We start from the raw sequence: 19,068 nt of genomic DNA, 5'->3' as shown, positions 1-19,068 counted from the left end.
AATTAGTGCCATCCCAGTCTCTCTGTCCTTCACCATGAGTACCAAATGACCCCAAAGATGGGAAGGTGTTTAACCTATAGCAGAGACAAATCTCTGCCATATGCAAGAAATTAAGGCCATCTGGATAGCTGGAGTCATTAACATTTCTTATTATTTCTTATTCATTTATTTTATGTAGCCCAGGCTGGCCCTGAACTTCGTATCCTCCAGCTGGCCCATATTCTTTTCTTTTTCCATTTTTCTGTGAATATGTGAGGGTGTGTGCATACATTCCATGGCATGCATGTGGAGGTCAGAGGACAACCTGCACCATTTGATTTCCTCCATCTACCACGTGGGTTCCAGTAATGGACTCAGATCATCAGACCTAGTGACAGCCACTTTTACCAGCTCAGCATCTTGCCTTATCACCACTGTTAGAGAGAGAGAGAGAGAGAGAGAGAGAGAGAGAGAGAGAGAGAGAGAGAGAGAGAGAGACAAAGAGAGAGACAAAGAGAGAGAAAGAAAGTGTGTGTGCATGCATATATTTGTATGATAAGGATGGCTATATGTGTGTACATGTTCATATGTTAATGAATGTGCATGCTATAGCACACACATGGAGTCAGAGAACAACTCCGAGTCTCAGTCTTTGCCTTTCACCTTGTTTGAGTTGCTGGAATCCTACAAGCTTCCGTCTCCCACCTTGGCCTCCCATCATGCTACAGGGACACTGGGATTATAAACAGATGTTGCCGCACTCATCTGTATGTGGGTGCTGGGGATTAGAACCCAGGTTCTCAAGCTCTCCTTGCAAGTGCTACCCCAGGGCCATGTGCCCAGCCCCACTTCTTTTTGAGAAAGGGTCTCCTGCTACCCAGAGTGGCCTCAATCAAGTCTTTATGTTGCTGAGACCGGTCTTGAACTCCTGAGCCTCCTGCTTCTATAACCAAGTGCTGGGGTCACAGGTGTTCCCCACCATACCCAGCAGACAGTCTTGCTTGATTGAGATCCGGCTCACATTAACCTCTCTAAACTTCAGCCTGCTCACCTACGCCGGGCAATGGATGAGAGCAGCAGGCACCACGGCAAGGATGAGTGACGGCTGCCCACTGATCTAAGGTTTGCTGTGTTACGGCTGAAAGGGGATATAAACTAGATTCTGTCCTAATCCAGATGCCCTTTCCTGACCTGCCCTGGCTGTACATCTAAACAGGCAAGACAGATAATAACTGCTGATTCTTGTCTGCCTCTTGCAGAAGGTATTTACAAGGCTGCCGACTCGCAACACTTGCTAGGAAAGTTCCCATCCCAACTTGCCCACTTCCTGCCAAGCCCCGGATCCATTTCACCCTCCTGTCCTGGAAGCCCCAAGAGTCCCTCTACTCTGTGAATGCTAAACCTACCTTAGGTCAAAGCCTTGGCTTACTTGATCCTCTTACATTCCTGGTTAGCATTAATGGCTGTGGTTGGCTTTATTAAGCCACACCACCTTGCAGTACCAGGGGACATCAGAAGGGAACTGTCAGGACCTGTGTCCTGAGGGTACCTTTGGGTTGGGAAGCTGAAGGCGGGTATAGAAAGGAGTCACCTGTAGGGTGACAGTGCTTTGGGTTCTGCATCACCAGAGCGCCCTTCTAGCTACTTGGAGTTCCTTGCACCTACAGAGAAGCAAAGGTGGCCTGGCCAGAGCTCTGTCCCCACTTCTGTGCCTGTTACCTGGGGAGAACTTCAGTGTCTTCCTTAAAGCCTACCTTGGGGCCTGAAGACTAGTGAAGAGCTGTGGTGTGTGTGGCACTCCTGTTATCCGTCACCCACAGAACAGAAGCATTCATTTATTTCAAACCTCAAGAGCTTGGCCCCCCATTCCCCACCCCATCCCACCCCCGATACGCATCTGCACCCTGTGCTTATAGTGGGAGCCCCAACACTCTTTTCCTGTTTGGTATTTTTCAGGCTGAAAAGCACTCAACAACTCCTGGCTCTTTCTTTCTCTTGCAGCCATGAAATGGTATGGATGGCTCATATGGTAGGAGAACTCGAAGCCGGATGGAATATATGTCCAGTAAACTGCCATCAACCACAAGACACGATTTAAATAAATGGTCCCAAGTCCCCATGAGAAGAAAGTGGCTTTCACTGGTTTTTTTTTTTTTTTTAAACAATTTCTGAATGTCGAAAGGGTGGCTACTCCATTGTAGCTAGTGACATATAAAGCAAAACTCTCAGTAATGCAATCAAATTTGACTAGACTGGAATCCATCCAGGTCATGAGAGGGGTAAGAGGAGTCTTATGGGGCCATATTTGCTCCCTGCCACACTGCACACAGTGACCTAGCAAGTGCCTTTACCCTCAGACAGAGCTAACTCTGTGTTGGAAGGCCTATCCACCTCCTCTCTGACCTCAGACAGCCATCCACTAACGAGAGCCAAGGGATGGTGGATAAGTTCTTCCCCCATGGCTCCTAACTGGTAAGGGCGAGGACTGAGTTCTGCCTATCAGAGTTGCAGGCAGACTGAGCCTCAGGAGTCCACAGCAGATAGCATGCCTAACAGCCATATTTCACTGAGGCCTCTCTCTCTCTCACCCATGCTATTTCTCCCATCATGCTTTCTACAACATCCCTTTACACCCCCCACCCCCCACCCCCCCCACCCCCCGCCACCTCCGAAGAGGGGGTGGGATCATCACTGCAGGATCTGCTTTCGGGTGGGGGTGGGGGGACCCATGTCAGACACATGCTGCCCAGCAGGAAACCTTCAGTAGCCTGGCCTCCGCTACCCCAAATATCCTTGATCCCTTCCCCTCTGCTAACAGATCCCAGCGTGCTTCTAGCTGAGAAAGCTTGGCATCACCTGGCAGGGTCACAGCCACAGACACCTCCTACCGTGGGTGGATGCCCTCATCTCCTCCCTATTCCCTTTGGCCTCTCGGTTAAGATGAGCCTGCCTTGTAGACACCTGGCTGAGCCTCAGGCGGCCCTGGTCTTGCACAAGTCTCTGTTGCAGGGTGGGGAGGACTGAGCTAATTCCATGAGAGGCAGGAAGAATGGCCTCCTGACAAGAAGAGGCCTGTCCCCTCCGGCTCTTGGGGCACCAATGCATGCTGCCTTGTGTAGGAAAATAGCCGAAGCACCCAGGGGTTGGTTCTGTTCTCACCACCCCTACCAACTCCAATGAGCTCAGCACAAGGGAAAGGTCACACACTCAGCTGCCTTGTACTAGATCTATTTTGTACATTAATATTTTGGGGCAGTACCTATTTTCTGGGCCTAGTGTACTCATAGGCAATTTCTGTACCTGACAGGTCCCCCCGCCCCTGTGTGTGTGTGTGTGTGTGTGTGTGTGTGTGTGTGTGTGTGTGTGTGTTTACATACACATGAGAGAGAGAGAGAGAACATGTATTCCTAAATAAATAAATACAATCTGCTGGGTCCATATAATGCTACTTGTACACATGTTTTCAGGGCTGACCTTTAGTGTTAGACAACCAATTGATGCGCTCTTCCTTGGTAAAGTTGGATGTTCTTAAAAGGTGAACCTGATGACGTCCCAGGCACTTCCACACAGCTCTTGTTTTTAGTGGCCACTGTGGCTGTGGGGAAACTCAGCTTTTTCCCTGAGTGCAATGCTTTTCCCACATCTGCCCCATTTCTGACATGGATCTGCCCCTTCTGCAACGTGAGGTTTTAATACCCCGGGGAGCATCCTCCCCCCGCCCCCCCAGTTCCTTAGCCTGGGAATGCTGGGTCCACTGGTTTCCTCCCACTGTCCCTCTTTCTGAAGAGCAGAACAAGGTCATCGGGTCCCAGGCCACATTCCCTCAGGGAACTGGGAGTTGGGGGTTGGGGAGGAACCAGGGCCATTGCCCCAGGACAACCTGTCTTCTTGGGTCACTCATGATCATTCAGAAGGAGGGATAGTTTCCTGGAGCCCAAAGGTGACTCTTTGGCAAGCAGATTTGGTCACTAGCACCGAGAACCACACAACTATACTCTGTCTGGCCCTCTCAGAGCCTCAGTTTCCTCCTCTGTAAATGGGTGTGCTAATGAGAGTCCCAGTGACCTCTCGCATGGCACTGGGCACATAGGTTTTGACCACTACACATATTAGTCAGTTCTCAAACTGGCAATAAAATCCAAAGCCAATTCCATGGGACCTGGCCTGAGAGGGACAGAAGGTCCTGCAGGAGGAAGGAAACCACGTCCTCCCCCACATCCCAGCTCTGCAGAGAGTCCACGTGGTGTCCAGGAGGAAATCTGTCCCTGGCCTTGAGAAGGTGCCCCAGCCTGCCAGGCGGCTGGTGTTTCAAGGACAAGGCCTTGCCTTCCTGCTATCTCTGGGGGAGCTGGCAGCCGGTAACAAATCCCCTGCAATTTGCACCCACCAATCCCGCTTGCTCACTGGGCGGCCGCGAGCCGTTTTTCACGCGGAGCTGCACACAGCTTTGTCTTATGGAGACAGCTGTGGCGGGTGTCCCTGAATGGGGCTATTTGTCCTCCATGCTGAAGGAAGGAAGCTGAGTGCTCTGTTGGGGTGGGCAGAGACAGAGAGTGGGGAAAGGCTGTAGGGGGAGCATGAAGGTAGAGACAGCAGCCATGACACTAAGAGAGACCAGAAGTGCTGGCCACCATGGAGGTGTCTTAGAGCCATTATTTAGCTAGGTGGCTGCAAGAAGGCTTGTTTTCCAAGACAGCGGGGCCCTGGTTTATGACCTGCTTTCCCTATTGTAAGGAGTCCTGTGTGCAAGAAAGTTGAAATGACCTGACTGGCTTTGGGAGCCTGTGTCCCATCCCAGCCCCACAACAAATGAACTAAAGGGCTGCCACACAAGCTAGTGTAGAAGGCTCCATTCCAGCCCTCCCAATATCCCTGAATTAAGGGCTCTAGGATGGGACCAGTGTCTCTTAAGAGCTTTTTCCATATGTCACAGGCAGAGAGGGGAAAGGCACGTCTCAATGCCTTGCCTCTGCCCAGCTGACATCTCCCGTGGAGGTGATGAACACATCACACACCAGGGAAGAGGAGCAGGAATATATCTGGGGGACTTAAAGCCAGCAAGCTGCATTGTTTCCACTCCTGTTTTGGGGCCTGGGCTGCTGTGCTGGTAGGTGAGAAGGAGTGCTTAGAACCAGACATAGGCACGCCCACAGTGCCAGGCTGGGGGTCAGATAGTAGGTAGGAGGTTAAGGCACATCACTTGTCTCAAAGGGGGGAGCCCACTAGCCCTTATCTATCTTGAGAATGCAGACCCAAGGTTCCTGTCCGAAGGAATTGAAAGGTTTGCGGGACAGTGCTAGCCCACAAAGAGCAAAGGCAGGCAACTAACTAACAGGCATTTTCTAAAGCCACCTAGCGGTTCGGTGTTCACATCCAGTCCTGGGCAGCCTGGCTGTGCTCTGGTTGGCAAACATGCTCTGCCTGTCAGGGTGGCCCTGGGTATCCTTGATGCCTCCCACACTAGCTGGGTGCCCACACTTCCATTCTGCCAGTAACACCCTTAAGAACCCACAGTCTTGGCTATGTCAGGGAGAAAGAAGAGGGCAAGAAGAAGGAGAAGGAGAAGAAGAAGAAGAAGAAGAAGAAGAAGGAGAAGGAGAAGGAGAAGGAGAAGGAGAAGGAGAAGGAGAAGGAGAAAAAGAAGAAGAGGAAGAAGAAGAGGAAGAAGAAGAGGAAGAAGAAGAAGAAGAAGAAGAAGAAGAAAAGCAGCCTGCATTCCTGTCTATGTCCCAGGCCCACTGTGGCTTGGGTGCATCTTTCCTTTGGTCTCTGGGCTGCTTTCCTTATGGGCTCTGACATTCTCTATTCTGTTATTTTGTTGTGTGCTTTGGCAGCTGAGAGAGTCAACTGAGGTTACATAGATATACTTAAGCACAGATACCAGCAGAGGCATGCAGACGACTCTTAGAGACCTCGGACATGGCGACTGTCTGGTACTTGCACCCATGTAGGCTGAACAGAAGGCTGAACCACTGAGTGCCTAAGAGGCTGGCATTTCAGTACAGTCTGCCAAGTGACTCTGGGCTGGCATGTGGTGGTGGAGGGGGGGCTGGCGGGCACTGCTGTAGTCTGGGAGGTGTCAGGTGTGGGGGGCGGGGGAGCTGGGCAGGTGACCTTCTATGCTGGGAAAGGGTAGGGGGTGGGTGGGAGGGTGCAGCTGGCCCCTCAGGAGCCTCAAGATGAAGATGCTGAGTGCATGTGCGCACGCGTGCTCCTGCTCCCGTGTGCGCAGAGGCTAAAGGCTGCAGCAGAACAAAGAGCTGGGGGCTGGGCATCAGAGGGCCCCACGTGGAGGCAGCTGCCTGCTGTAGTGTCTGGGCTCTGCTCTTTCGTCTCTGTCTCTCTCACGTCTTTGCCATACAGTGCTGCCCCCAGGCTTGAGCCTGCTCACAGTCACCACCCTGCTCACTGTCACAACCACACATGCAGCCCAACTCTCTGCCAGCATTCTTGACAAAGCATCTCTCCTCACGGCATGATCTTATTGCGTGGCCTTCTTGGGCCCCAGCCCTGGCCTCCTGACAGGAGAGACAGACGGCAGAGGGGTGGGAGAGGTGCCTCTAGATGCATCCAGCCGCAGACACACACACTGCTCAGCTATTCACAGTTACAGTCATGCACCACCCCCAGAGCCCACACACAGCTGTGCATACCCACAGGTCTACATGCATGAAACCCCTCCACTATACACGGAAAGTCTCATCAGACACAAAAATGTGTACACACTCCACACAGCCAGACATACCAGGCATGAGCATACAGGCAGATGGTATTGCAAACAAAATGACCAACATACATACAATGTACCCACACATCACACACACACACACACACACACACACACACACACACACACACACACAGAGCCAGAAATATCAGGCAGGAAGATGCCTTGAACACACTAATAGTAACACACACACACACACACACACACACACACACACAATGCACATGTGCCTGATTCATAGCCACATACCACACATACTTGACATAAAGTCACGCATGCACGTACAGCCACACACATGTACAGCCACATGTACCTACTGTGGGGATAAAGTCTGAGATGCAGAGAAACTCAAAAAGGCATAGAAAGTTAAGGAGGATAGATATGGTCAAGAATAATAAGGAAGGGACAGCCAGCAGAGGCCCCTGGGGAGGAAGGACAATGCCCCTTCATAGGTAAGCTAGATAGAATGGTACCTAGGCAAATGGAGGAAGACAGCAGGGAGATCATCTCGGGTGGCACAGGCTGTGAGCACAGAGTGCCAGGGCCAAGGCATCTTGGGAGGTTAGGAAGGCCACATGCACCTGAAGGAGGTTACATCTGGCAATGGACCCACTTATCTACAGAGCTAAAGGAAGAGAGGTGCCTTTTGGCCAAAGGAGAGGTCAGGAGATATGTTGGGGACAGACACATGGAGAAGAATGGCATCTACTGGTGCTCACTCTGTCAGGTGCCATCTGGCCTTCTTTCTCAGCCCACACTGAGGGAGCCCTCTGAGTTCCCACAGGCAGCTGCGCAGCAGGTGGGCAGGCCTCGGACCCCAACTCTGAGGCAGGCAAGGTGGCTGAGACATCGAGTCTGTGCCCTGGCAAGTCCTTCACCCTCTGAAAGAAACTAGTTGTTGGGACCTCCCAAGGCTGGCCTCTCCTCCCAAGCAGGGGATGCCCTTGCTTCTTAAAGGCACCCCTAGGAAAGGTGGCGAGTCACGGCTGTCCGTTCCGATAGGTTTGACTCCTGACAAGGGAACAGTCTATGGTTGCCAAGCCACAGGCATGCTGCACTACCAGCTCCCAAAGGAATACACAGACAAAGGAGTACAGGGACACCAGGCCCAGCCCAGGAAAGGGGTGCTGCGAACTGTGACCTTGCACTGCTGGTATGCAGACAGAGGAGAGAACAAATCCCCATTTCAGAATCGTGCTGCAGAGGCCTGTGCCAAGTGAAGAAGAGCTTGGGTCCTAGACGAGGAGAACAGAGACCCCTCAGGGGTCCCCCTAGATCCAGTCACATCTAGGGTCAGCTGTGACGGAGCAGGCAAAGCCCTCAGGGGAGGCTGGAGTTCTAGTCCCAGCCGGATCATTTGGGAACTGTGTGACCGCACACAAGCCACGAGACCTCTCTGAACTTCTGCGTCCTCATCCATAAATGTAGACAATCTGTGTCTTACAAAGCTGAGGTTTACAGTACTCCATGGCCTATTGTATGAGCCATCAGGAGAGGTGTTCAGGGGCCCCAGGGGGCAGGTCTCATAGGGCTTGAATCCTCCCTCCCCCTGCACTAAGGAGTAGCTCTGGCTTCCAGAACAGCCTATCTTGCCATTGGCATTTTTCCTCTCTGCCTATATCATCTTTCTTGACATTTGTCTGTTATCTATCTATCTGTCTTCCATCCATCTATGTATCTATCAGTGTATCTATCTATCTATCTATCTATCTATCTATCTATCTATCTATCATCTATCTAGCTATCTTCCATACAAGGGAGATGGAACCCAGGATCTCTCTCATACATGCTAGGTGTCCTGGTTAGTTTTCTGTGAACTTGACACAGCTAGGGTTATCTGAGAAGGAAGAACTTCACTTGAGAATATGACTCCATCAGATTAGCCTGCGGACAAGTCTGTGGGACATTTTGTTGGTTAATGATTCATGTGGGAAGGCCCAGTTCACTGTGGGTGGTGCCATCCCCATGCGCCGCATGGTCCTGGATTGCATAAATACTGAGCAAGCCGTGAGAAGCAAGCCAATAAGCAGCATTACTTCATGGCCTTTACTTCAGTTCTTGCCTTGAACTTCCAGCCGGCAATTCTTCCTGATGGCATAGGGTTCTCGGGAAGTGGAAATGACTCCTTTACTCTCCAAGTTGCTTTTGAGCATCGTAGTTTATCACAGCAATAGAAAGCAATAAGATACTAGGCAAACACTGTACCACTATGCCATGCCCCAGTGCTCTCCCTAGAGCTCTGCTGCTGGCCCCTGTGTCCACACTGCCCCCTGCCCCCATGCAATTTACTCCTAGTACTAGCAGAGATGGTTGTCACAGAGTGGAGATTTAGGCATGTTCCCATTACCCTCAGGATGGAGAACACAACCTTTAAGACAGGGTCTACGCGATTCAGCTGCCACGGACTTCACCAGCCTCCCTCTGGCCATGTGCTCTTCTTGCCTCTAGGTTTCAGAAGCACCATCCTTGCTTTAGTTGTGACACAAAGCCCTGCTCCCCCCCACCCAAGGCCCTTTGCGCAGAATGCTCCTTTCACCCTTGAAGCTGTCGTCACATATTCAATTCTTTCTCAACTCCGGGAAGCTTCCCTTGACCCAGCAGAGTGTGCGCCTTCCAAGCCTTCTCCTACACTCTTCTCTCATAGCCCTCAGCACAGCTTGAACGTGCAGACACTTCAACACATGTGCACAGCTGCACGTGCACGCGCCTGCACCCTCCCACACACATCGTAGTCATTTGTCCACTTACTCTGGATCAATAAAGAATGCTAGTATTACCCTGACACGATATTGGGCACTTTACTTGTTTCTAGAACCTGCCGTGACCCCTGCAAGGCAGGTCTCACTACCATTCCTGCTTTCCCAAGGAGATCAAACACTCAGCAAGAACAGACCAGATACTCAGCTGTCTGAGTTGTTTAAAATCCCAATGTACCTGTTGCCCACACACATTTAGGAGGCTGACAGCAGATGCAAAAGTGGAATTTTAAAAAATTGAGATGGGGGGGTCTATCTTTTTTGCCCAGGTTGCCCCCAAATTTCAGTAACTGTAATGCGGTCCCTCCGAGACAGAATGCAGGCCAGCACCTCCCCCAACCTCTGTAAAACATGGGCTCAGGAGCCCCATGCTGTGGCCAAGTCTAAATAAACAAGGTTTGGCAGAAAACATTTTTAGAAACGCTAGATTGACAGGCTCTTTTTTTGTTTTGCTTTAAGTGGGTGTTGAGTGAGCGAGTGAGTGAGTGATGTGTAAGGATCACTGTGCATGCTAGCTCTGCAGTAAAGACCTGGCTATGTGTAGCTCCACGACCAGGAAAACTTCTGCTTCTCTGAACCTCAGTCTCCTCACTGGTGCAATTAGATAAATAACACAAAGCTTCTGCCAAGTGCTCACTGCAGTGACGGAATGACAAGATGCCTGACTTGCCTTCAGCACAGTGCCTATACTGGCGTGCAGGCTTCCTGAGAGTGGTGTGCTGTGCTGGGAGACAAACAGGGCTGAGCCCCACCTGTAGGCTGTAGAGCTGATGGCCTCAGCCACTCCTCCTCAGAGGCTTGAATCATCCCTGGGCCCATGGAGGCTCTCCCCACCTTCCAGTTCACCTGTGGAGCCCCAGACAGGTACTTACCAGCAGACTTGGGGGTGAACTTGTCTCGATTGGCAGCACACACAGCCAAAAGTCTGTAGCCCAGGTCTAGGTCAAACCCTTGTTGGGCAGCCACGCGGCTGACAACCTGACAGCAGGGAAAGAGGAAATTCAGGTGAGTTACCATTCCCTCAGAGCTCTGAACATGAGTAAAGACATATACCCACTGCATAATGAGACAGGGGAAGCAGCCAGGCTATGGCAGGGGCGGAAAGCCAGCCAGGACTCTAGTCGGTCTCTTTCAGTGGCTTGGATGATGACCTAGCTAGCCATTAGCTGGAGCTGTAGTATCATCTTCACTAGTCGGGCCCCTGGCTAGGCTCTCCACATCATCATATGGCTCCTCAACTGACCTCCCAAGTCCTGGGGCCCAGGATGTTTCTTTCCCTTCAGCCTTCCCCCAGCATGTGAGAGCTTCTGTCTCTACCTCTGCAGGTGCTCAAGACCTCAGCTGCTCCCAGGCATCAGCACATTTTGGGGTGTCTCCTGGAGATGCCCCACATCCCCTACTGTCCCGCATCAACAGCCACAGTGTGAAAAGCAGGGACTAGGGATTTGCTGTTCTTCCCACGGTTTATAGGCAGTTTCCTAGTGTATACCAAGGGCTCCTGGACCAGGGAGATACCTGTTTCTGCAGATCATCACATCTCAGCCTAGAAACGCAAGCTCCTATATTCTGGATCTCAGCCTGGGATCTGACTCAGCACCAGGCCCTTAGAGTAAGCTTCTCCATCTCATCCATCTTGAGAGATGGGAGCCTTGTAGGGTACTGTGTGGAGCCGGGGTGCTCCAGGAACTGAAGAGAGAGAGAGAGGCCCTGGAGGCTCCTGCATCTGACTTTGTCCCTGGGTGACCCACTGCTTGCAGATTTGCACTCCCACCTCATTAACAGTGGCAAAAAGGAAGGAGCTTAGAAAATGTAGTCGTGCAGGAGAGCAGCTGGGGAGGCCATGGCTGAGTGGGAAGGAATCTTTCCTCACGCAGTAGCTCCAGCTGCTGAGGAAGGGAGCCTCAGTCCTCAGGTCTCTGAGGGGCTACCTGCTTGGATGCTGTCAAGGTTACAGTGGGTTTGGCCTGGTATCCAGGGCCATCACAATAGCATCCTACTGTTGCTATTTTTTCTGTCCACTTTGGGGGCTTGCCACAAGGGCTCTGTGGCTGAAAGGGAGGACCCGTTTGATGCCCGTGAGGGCATCTCTCCTTTTCCTTTCTTCCCCCACCCTGGTCTTTCTTTCTTTGGAAGGGTATCCTGACGTAGCTCAGTTTGGCTTTCAGCTTTTGATCCTCTTGAGTGCTGAGACTGCATAGGTACCACCATGCCTGCCTCCATCTCCTCATTTAAAGGGAAGGGACACAGAAGGTCAGATGGAGTGTAACAGAATAAGGGAGGAGCCAGCAGAGTGCCTTTTCCTAGGACCTGCCACAGCAGACCTCTGGACCCTCTGTCCCTTCTCCTGGGAACCCCCTGCAGGGCCAATGCCAGCCAGGATGCAAACAGAATCCTTCCATGTTCCCCGGCCTCCTTGCTGGGCTCCCTGGTTCTGTGCTTGTACCTGAGTCTCTAGCCACCTAGAGTGGGGCCTCCTCACTGTCTGACTCAGCCTGGATCCCTAATGCAATCTCGCTTATGGAGGTTTTCAAGTTTGTAATCAGGTTTTCAAGGGAGCGGGGAAGGTTCTGGACTTTCTGAGCTGTAGTGTAGATGTTGCCTGTGGTGCTTTCCCCTTCTGGCACAATCAAGGAGTGCAACCATGAAGTCACAGTGTTTGGACTGGTACAATGCTGAGGTCTACGCTGGGGGACTGTTGATGCCATTAACAGTATCCTGAGAACTTGGCTCCCAGGGGACGAGGGTGCAAGATGTGCGTGTGGTCCAGGTAGTTTAGTCAATGAAGGGTTAAAGCTGTCTCCACCTCCAAGGGAGGCCCTTGGGCCTTGGGTCAGGAAAGCAAGGCAAAGGTTTCCCTGCCTGGCCGGATACTGGCCAGTCTTGTTGCTCTGGTTTAGAAAACTAATTCTAGCTGAGTTGAGCAAGAGAGGCCAATGAGCCAGTGGGTCTGCTCTGGCCAAGTCTGGCATACTAAAGGGTCTTTGGGCTCAGGCTGTGTATTTTTGTTGCTGAAAGAAAGGTTCTGCTCAAGATTGTACAATAAAGGTGTGACAGAGCAAGCAAGCTGGAGCCAGTGACACTAAAAAGCCTCGTGTGTTGCCCAGACCCTGTCTGAGTCTAAGCCCCCAGGAGAGTCTCATAAGGTATGGCCCATTTGGCCATTGGCAAGGTGTAGCTTTCTGGGCATCTTGTATCTCAGAGAGGCCTGCTGTACTCTAGTGAGGGCCCTGTGGTTGCCCTAGACTGGATGCATGCTAGAAACCAGCTAGTCTAAGGCCGGTCTGCTGGGCCTACCTGCCAGGTACCGAGACCTTGAGAGGGGTCACAGGCTGAAAACAGTGTACCAGAGACAGGATCAGGAGGGAACTTGTCTACGGGAGTATATGGTCCTGCTGTTGCAGCTGCTTTTCTAAAGTTAGGTATGAATCTGGGGTCTGCACGTGCCCCTTGCCAGTCATCTCACTTTACTCGATTACCTACTTCCTGGGCCTCAGTTCCTTCACCTGTGAAATGGGTACAAATGCTCCCATGGCTGGTGGATTGGAATGAGTTCAGACAGGCCTCCAGGGCTTGGTTCAGGTGCCCTGTGGCCCCACAGCCCCACATTTGAATTGAGCCGGGGCAGCTTAGAGGTTGGTGGCAAAGCAAAAACAAAAAATCAAAAACCAAACCAAAACAAGATAAAACAAAACACCTGAAAAATCAAAACCAAAACAACAAAAACCCCCTCCATGCCCATTTGTTGCCTGCTGCTGAGTGGTTTTTAATTTATATCCTCAAAGTAAGCCGATCTGGAGGAATTTGGAACCAGCTCCCAGAGGTCACTGAGGGAACTGTGTCAACCTTCAGGCTTAGCTGCCCCTGGCTAGGGAGGAACCCAAGCCTGCAGTCTAGTGTGTGTCTGGGAGGGCTTAGCTTCCTTGCCTTAGCATTTCTCTCTTCCTGTGGCAGCACTGGGATGAAGGCGGTGACTTCCTTCTCCGCCTACCTGGAAGGTTCTTCTTTAGACACCATGAAGAAAGAGCCTCAGAAAACCGATTGGACTGCCAAGGTCAACTTCTGTGACCTTCCTCTCTCCAATTCCTGCTACAGCAGGCTCTCCTAAACTCACCGGGGGCTGTGCAGTGGGAGGCCATGTTTGTGGGAGTGTCAGAGGGGCTTTCAAGGGCTTGCTTTGGTTGGGAGGCATGCAACTGGGGGGTGGGTGGGGGAGGCGGGGAAGGAGCAAGCACATCCTGGGCAGGTAGTGAGGGAGCCCAGAGAACTGACATAGAGTCTCTGTCCACAGTGTCCTCTGCCTGGAAAAACATATCTTCTCTACCCAGGCAGCTTTCAAGGGGTCCTCCTCAGGGAGCCCCTCCTCCAGGAAGTCCTGTGTTGCTGCTCATTCCCAGGAGACATGCCCCCCCCACAGGAAGCCCTGCTTTGCTGCTTACACACAGGTCAGAACCCCCCCACAGCTCCTCCTAACTTGAGCACAGCTCTCAGTCCCCTGCTTCTTTGCTACCCGAACCTGTCCCTTCCAGCTGACATGGAGGCTCTGTCCTCCTAGCCTGTGGGTTCTTTCCAGGGAACAAGAGCTTCTGAATTCCTACTGTGTTCCAGGGCTACTGTGGTAGTCCACTGAAGGCACCTGGTAAGTGTCCGCTGAATGAATAGATGAATGACAAAGCCGAGGCAGTCCATCCAGGCTGGCCTAGGCCAGTGTCTCCCCTCAGGTCCATGATCTAGGCAAGGCCAAGCTTGGGGTGGTATGCTGGGGTAGCATATTAGATCGTTTGATGACATACTGTGCATGGCCCCCACCCTCTCTTCCCACTACAGTTACAGGAAACTAGGGTAGGAACTGGGGCCTGGGCAACATCTGGCCCTCTCTATGGGGCTTAGGCTGGACCCAGATCCCACAAAGAGGATTAGGCAGTTGTGGGGAGAGGGGAGCTTGGGGGCTGAAGGACGAGGAAGACAGGGCCATGCGGGTGGCTTCAGTGAGACAGATGGGGCGGCTTCTGAGGGAAGAGCCCTGGCAGGAGGGACTGCAGCATCCCCTCTTGCCTCAGAGAGGCCCCACTCAGCTAGAGACTAAGCCGCCTTTAAGACTGGGTGGCATAGCAGTCAGTTCGGAGTCTGAGCATCCTCCTCTGGGCAACTGGAGGGACAGGTGGATTCTGGGAGGTGCCATGTGCTACAGGCAGCTTAGCCGTTCTCAGAACGAGAGAGGCCAGGGTGGCCACTCGGGCTTCTCCTCCTTAGCCACAGCTAAGGCTGGGCTCTTTGCCTCCCTCCCACCTGGAGCACCTCAAGAGACACCATTTCTGCTTGACTATGCATCTATCTCCAGTCTCCATTCTGCCCTCAGGACATGCAGGCTCCCCACAGTGTCAGCCACACTCCCTTTCCAAGCCCATTACAGGCATTCTGAGGGACTGTCCATGCAGGCTTCATACTTACAAATTCAGGGCACATGGTTGCGGGACACTGAAAAGCTACGGGAGACTCCCAGATGGTTCTATTTAGCCTCATGTTCTGGGCCTCAGGTTCAAGATCCTGCCCAGTTTTCTGGATACCAAGGGCCTTTGCACATGCTGCTTTGTGGCCCAGGGATACCCTGGCTGAGGCCAGCAGCCTGGTAAGCTGTGGCATATGGATGCATGGTTTTGCATGACTAGCCCCACCTCCCAGCTGGCAAAGACCCATGTTCCATTCTTGTCACCTACTCCGTTTTCACAGTCATCTCTCCACACTGCCGCCCCTTATTAAGAAATCAAATTTAATAATGTTTTATTTATCTTGGGGCGTCCAGAACTTGGCAGAGGGGACCACACATGATAAATGAGGGATGAATCATGGTCTATTTGTCCAGATGGATGAATGTAACAGGGGTTCAATACATGCTCTTGAGTGGACAGGACAGGTGAGCACAGGGGCGCTCAATAGATATACAGTAAATGAAGGAACAAATGGCTCTGGAAAAGGAAGGCAGAGTCCTTCCAAAGTCAAGCTGCTCTGCTTCTGACGGAGCGAGGAAGCCACACACCCCATGAAGACTGTCTCCATATCAGACCTGGGTGGGGTGTACCTGCAGGGCCAGCTTGCAGCATGGGCAGCTGTGCCCGGCATTTGAGGTCCACAGAAAGGCATGTGGACAGGGTTTCTGGCTCTGCATCCATGCTTCCCAGTGTGCTAGGTGGGGAGAGGAGAAGACTCACCGTCAGGCAGCCCATGAGGCTCTGCTCAAAGGGCCGCTGGAAGGCTCGAGGGTCTCCACACCAATCCAGGAGCTCCGTAGCAGCATTGTGGAAGTTGGCGGGGTTCTGTAAGTGCTGTGAAAGAAGAGCAAAAAGCTTGAAGCTGCAAGAGGAGGCCAGGGAACAGATGACCCCTAGGACTGGCCAGAAACAAGACACACAGAAAGGGGCAAAAGGTAAGCTGGGCTCTCCAGCTTTCTCAAGCACCCTCTATGCAAAGCCTGGCCCACTGCAGCAGGATGAGAGCCAGGGCTAGTAAAGGCCAGGGCCACCAGACGTTCAAGTGGATGCAGGGGGCTGGGAATGAGTCTTAGAGTGGTTGGAAGGTGGTACGTAGTCTCCGTACTTGAGACCAGCAGGCCCTGGAGATGCCTTCCTAACAACGCATCACCTCTCACCCAGGTCCTCCCTTTGAGTGTCAGGGGAGGGGAACCATGCAACTGGGAAGGACTCGGCACATCGTGTATGCTATATGGTGTATGTGGCTTCGTGCTCTTAGCTTCCAAGCACCTCCGGCTCTCTAGGCCTAGGTTTTCTGGGCACTTTGGGAGCCTCTTCCCCCTGCCTCACATAGAGGAAGTCAGAATCCTGGGGCCTTTAGAATTACTTCAGGCCAGCAGGCTGCCAGCCTGGAGAAATTAAAAGTTCTCACTTCCTCCTTAACACTGACCCTCGGCTTCCTGGGTCCTTGTCATTTGGCACTGGGACCAGGAGATGGAAGATCAGGGCCAGGAGGCGAGTTAGAGTCACAGCTGTGATTTACAGCTGACACTTGGTCTAGTGGCAGGTGTGGTCGGTCCTACAGTGTACTGCCAAGGTCCAATAGAAACCAGGTGCACCCAGACAGGATGCTAGCATCTCCAGACCCCTTGGTATTGGTAGGGCAGCAGGACCTCACTGGCCTAGATAGGCCTGTAATTCCCTGGTAGCATGGGTCCGTTCATAGCCAGGGCAGCATGGGCCTTGGAGCTGGCATCTCTAAATGAGGCTGTGGGAGCTCCTCTGGGATCAGGGCTGTGGGATCACTCTGCCTGTGCCCCTTATTAATCTAGAATGGTCCCTCCACCCCTCCCAGATCCAACCATCCATCTGTAAGATGAGGCTGAGAGACCCCCATGTGATCATGGGAATTTTGGTTCCTTGTGCTTGTCACAGTGTGGTTCATGCAGGGACAGGCTTACAGTGAGGAGGAAGTGGACTCAGTGAGAGCATCCCTCTATACAGATAAAAAGACAGCTAGAGGGGAGAAAAGGGGCAGGTGACCAGTAATAGAGCCTGTGCTACAGGGACCGGGTGAGGATTAAACAAGACTGGGCTAGGGGTATGTGGTCTGGATAGAGTGCCTGGCAGGTGAGGTGGTTCCACACGGGGCTAACCTGGGCTCTGCCTCAGGCTCTCAGAGGCTCCCAGCCTCCCCTGAGGAGCCCAGCTGTGTGAGCCTCCCAGGCTTAGCTCTCTAAAGGTAAAGATCACCAAGGCAGGAGGGACCGATGCATACACCGTCATGCCTTTGGGAGGGTGGCTGCCTGGCCTTGCTTCTGCTTCTGAATCTGCCTCTACGGAGGCTCTATGGAACTCTGAGGGCTCTGATGGAACAATGCTGCCCAGAAGCTCCTTCTGGCTTGCACTCCGCCTGACAACCAGGTGTTTCATTTATTTATGTGATGCCACAACCAATCAGCAGTGTCAGCAACCTCCGCACACGCCACTCTCAGGTGGCCATAGTAATGTCACTTAGAGATCTGAGCTCCTGAATGGCCTCTGATGCTGATCCCCCCAAGCCTGCTCTTGCTCAGGCTCTAGTTGAGCACAGCATTCTGTCTCTTGCCAGCCTGTATCTCCCTCCTTGCCAGTCACAGCTGGCTCATTATGAGGTGCATCTCATAGATGAGGTGAATAGTAGCACCCCTTTAGTTGGCTGTTGCCTGGAGCTCTGTGGCCTCAGCTGAGGCCCTTCTCTCTGCTCTGGTTGCTGGTCTCTGCGTCTTATGGCTTAAGTACATAAAAGGACACAAGGTGCACACCTGGCTCAAACCCCACCTCAGCCACGGAGTCATGCAGCCCCAAAGACATTACTGATCCTCAGAGCTCTAATCTGTCAAATAGTGGTAGGGATTGGGGTGGTGGTGGTGGTGGTGGCGGCAGCTTTTAGGGCTGTGACCAAGTGTAGAAATGTGAGAGAAGCCTGTTACAGAGTGGGGACAGATACGGCTGACGGCAACTGGTGTTTTCATGCAGGGCCCTCCAGAGCACAGAGGCAACTTCCTAGGAAGCCCTGGCTCCTCGACTGAACCCGGGAAAGGTCTGAAAGGAGCGGTGCATGAGTATCCACCTCTCCTAATGACAGCGCCTCTCCTGAGGCCAAGCCACCTGGCCACTTTACAAGGGACCCCAGTGGCCAAGGGAGTGGCCAGGTGAGGGTTAGGATGAACAGCCTATAGTAGGGACACACTTTGAGCCATTGGCAGAGGCTTCAAGCTGTGGCTGGTACCAGAGATCAATGGCCCGTTTCCCATCAGAAAGCTCACCCATCTCCAGAATTCCTCAGGGGACTGGAACTATATCCACAATTACAGAGTGTGGTGGGTGGGCAGTGGGCATGCCAATGCTCCCCAAGCAGGGCTGGCTCCCCAGGAGGTGACAGATTTGCCATATCAATCCAGCTGCCCGCCGGCCTCTCTGTGATTCACACAATTCATCCAAGTGTCTATCCATCCACCCAGAACAAATCCATCCATATATCTACCTGCCCATCTGCCCATTCGTCCATTCATCACTTTATCTATCCCTTTGCCATCCACTCATTCATCTGCCCATTCATCTAGAAGCCAATTTATCGAGCCAGCCACCCATCCATCCATCCATCATCTCTATCCTCTCACGTATCTAACTCCCCGGCCATATGTCCATCTACCTACTCATCAACCATCCTCTTATGTGACCGCTTATTGGTCCACCCGAAAGACTATGGCCCCATCCTGGATGGACACACTATGAACTTTGAGACCCTCAAAGGAGGAGCAGTATATGGTAAGGTTCTGGATGATGACCAGGACGCCCCTGAGCTCAGGCAGAGGGTGTGTGCTGATGCTCCTAAGGCTGTCTAGGGTCTGGGGAGGTTGCTGGGCCTAAAAAAACCTAATTCACAGAGCGGGGTTCCCCCTGTGGCACTGAGCATCAGGAGTTAAGACTCACACCTGGTGAAGAGGAAGCCTTTGTTCTCCCACCACCAAGAGGCTAAAGAAGAGGAGCAGCCAACCAAGAGGGCTGCACTGTGCCAAGGCGTTCGACGCCAGGGGCTGACGGAGACTGGGATATGGCTGGGAAGGGTGAGGTAGGTGCTGAAGGTCCAAGATTGTGA

General features: G+C 52.5%; 1 protein-coding gene across 7 annotated transcripts in view; it reads right to left on the bottom strand.

The window, feature by feature from the left end:
- Positions 1-19,068, bottom strand: part of ZMIZ1 (zinc finger MIZ-type containing 1) — a 204,334-nt gene that overhangs the window by 75,383 nt on the left and 109,883 nt on the right. For 6 of the 7 annotated variants that reach the window (XM_084795985.1, XM_084795990.1, XM_084795987.1 and 3 more), the window contains 2 exons: positions 15,669-15,782; positions 10,335-10,440 (listed from right to left, as the gene is read on the bottom strand). In XM_084795985.1, coding sequence (XP_084652111.1) covers positions 10,335-10,440; positions 15,669-15,782 — 220 coding nt within the window. Of the gene's footprint in view, positions 1-10,334; positions 10,441-10,977; positions 11,403-15,668; positions 15,783-19,068 lie in introns of those variants that run through there. The other variant, XM_084795991.1, reaches the window with a different exon arrangement.

This window comes from Acomys minous (assembly GCF_964271855.1).
Source record: "Acomys minous genome assembly, chromosome: 9".
NCBI classification, from domain to species: domain Eukaryota; kingdom Metazoa; phylum Chordata; class Mammalia; order Rodentia; family Muridae; genus Acomys; species Acomys minous.
The sequence above is the reverse complement of the archived record's forward strand: the minus strand, read 5'-3'. Positions and strand labels throughout refer to the sequence as shown.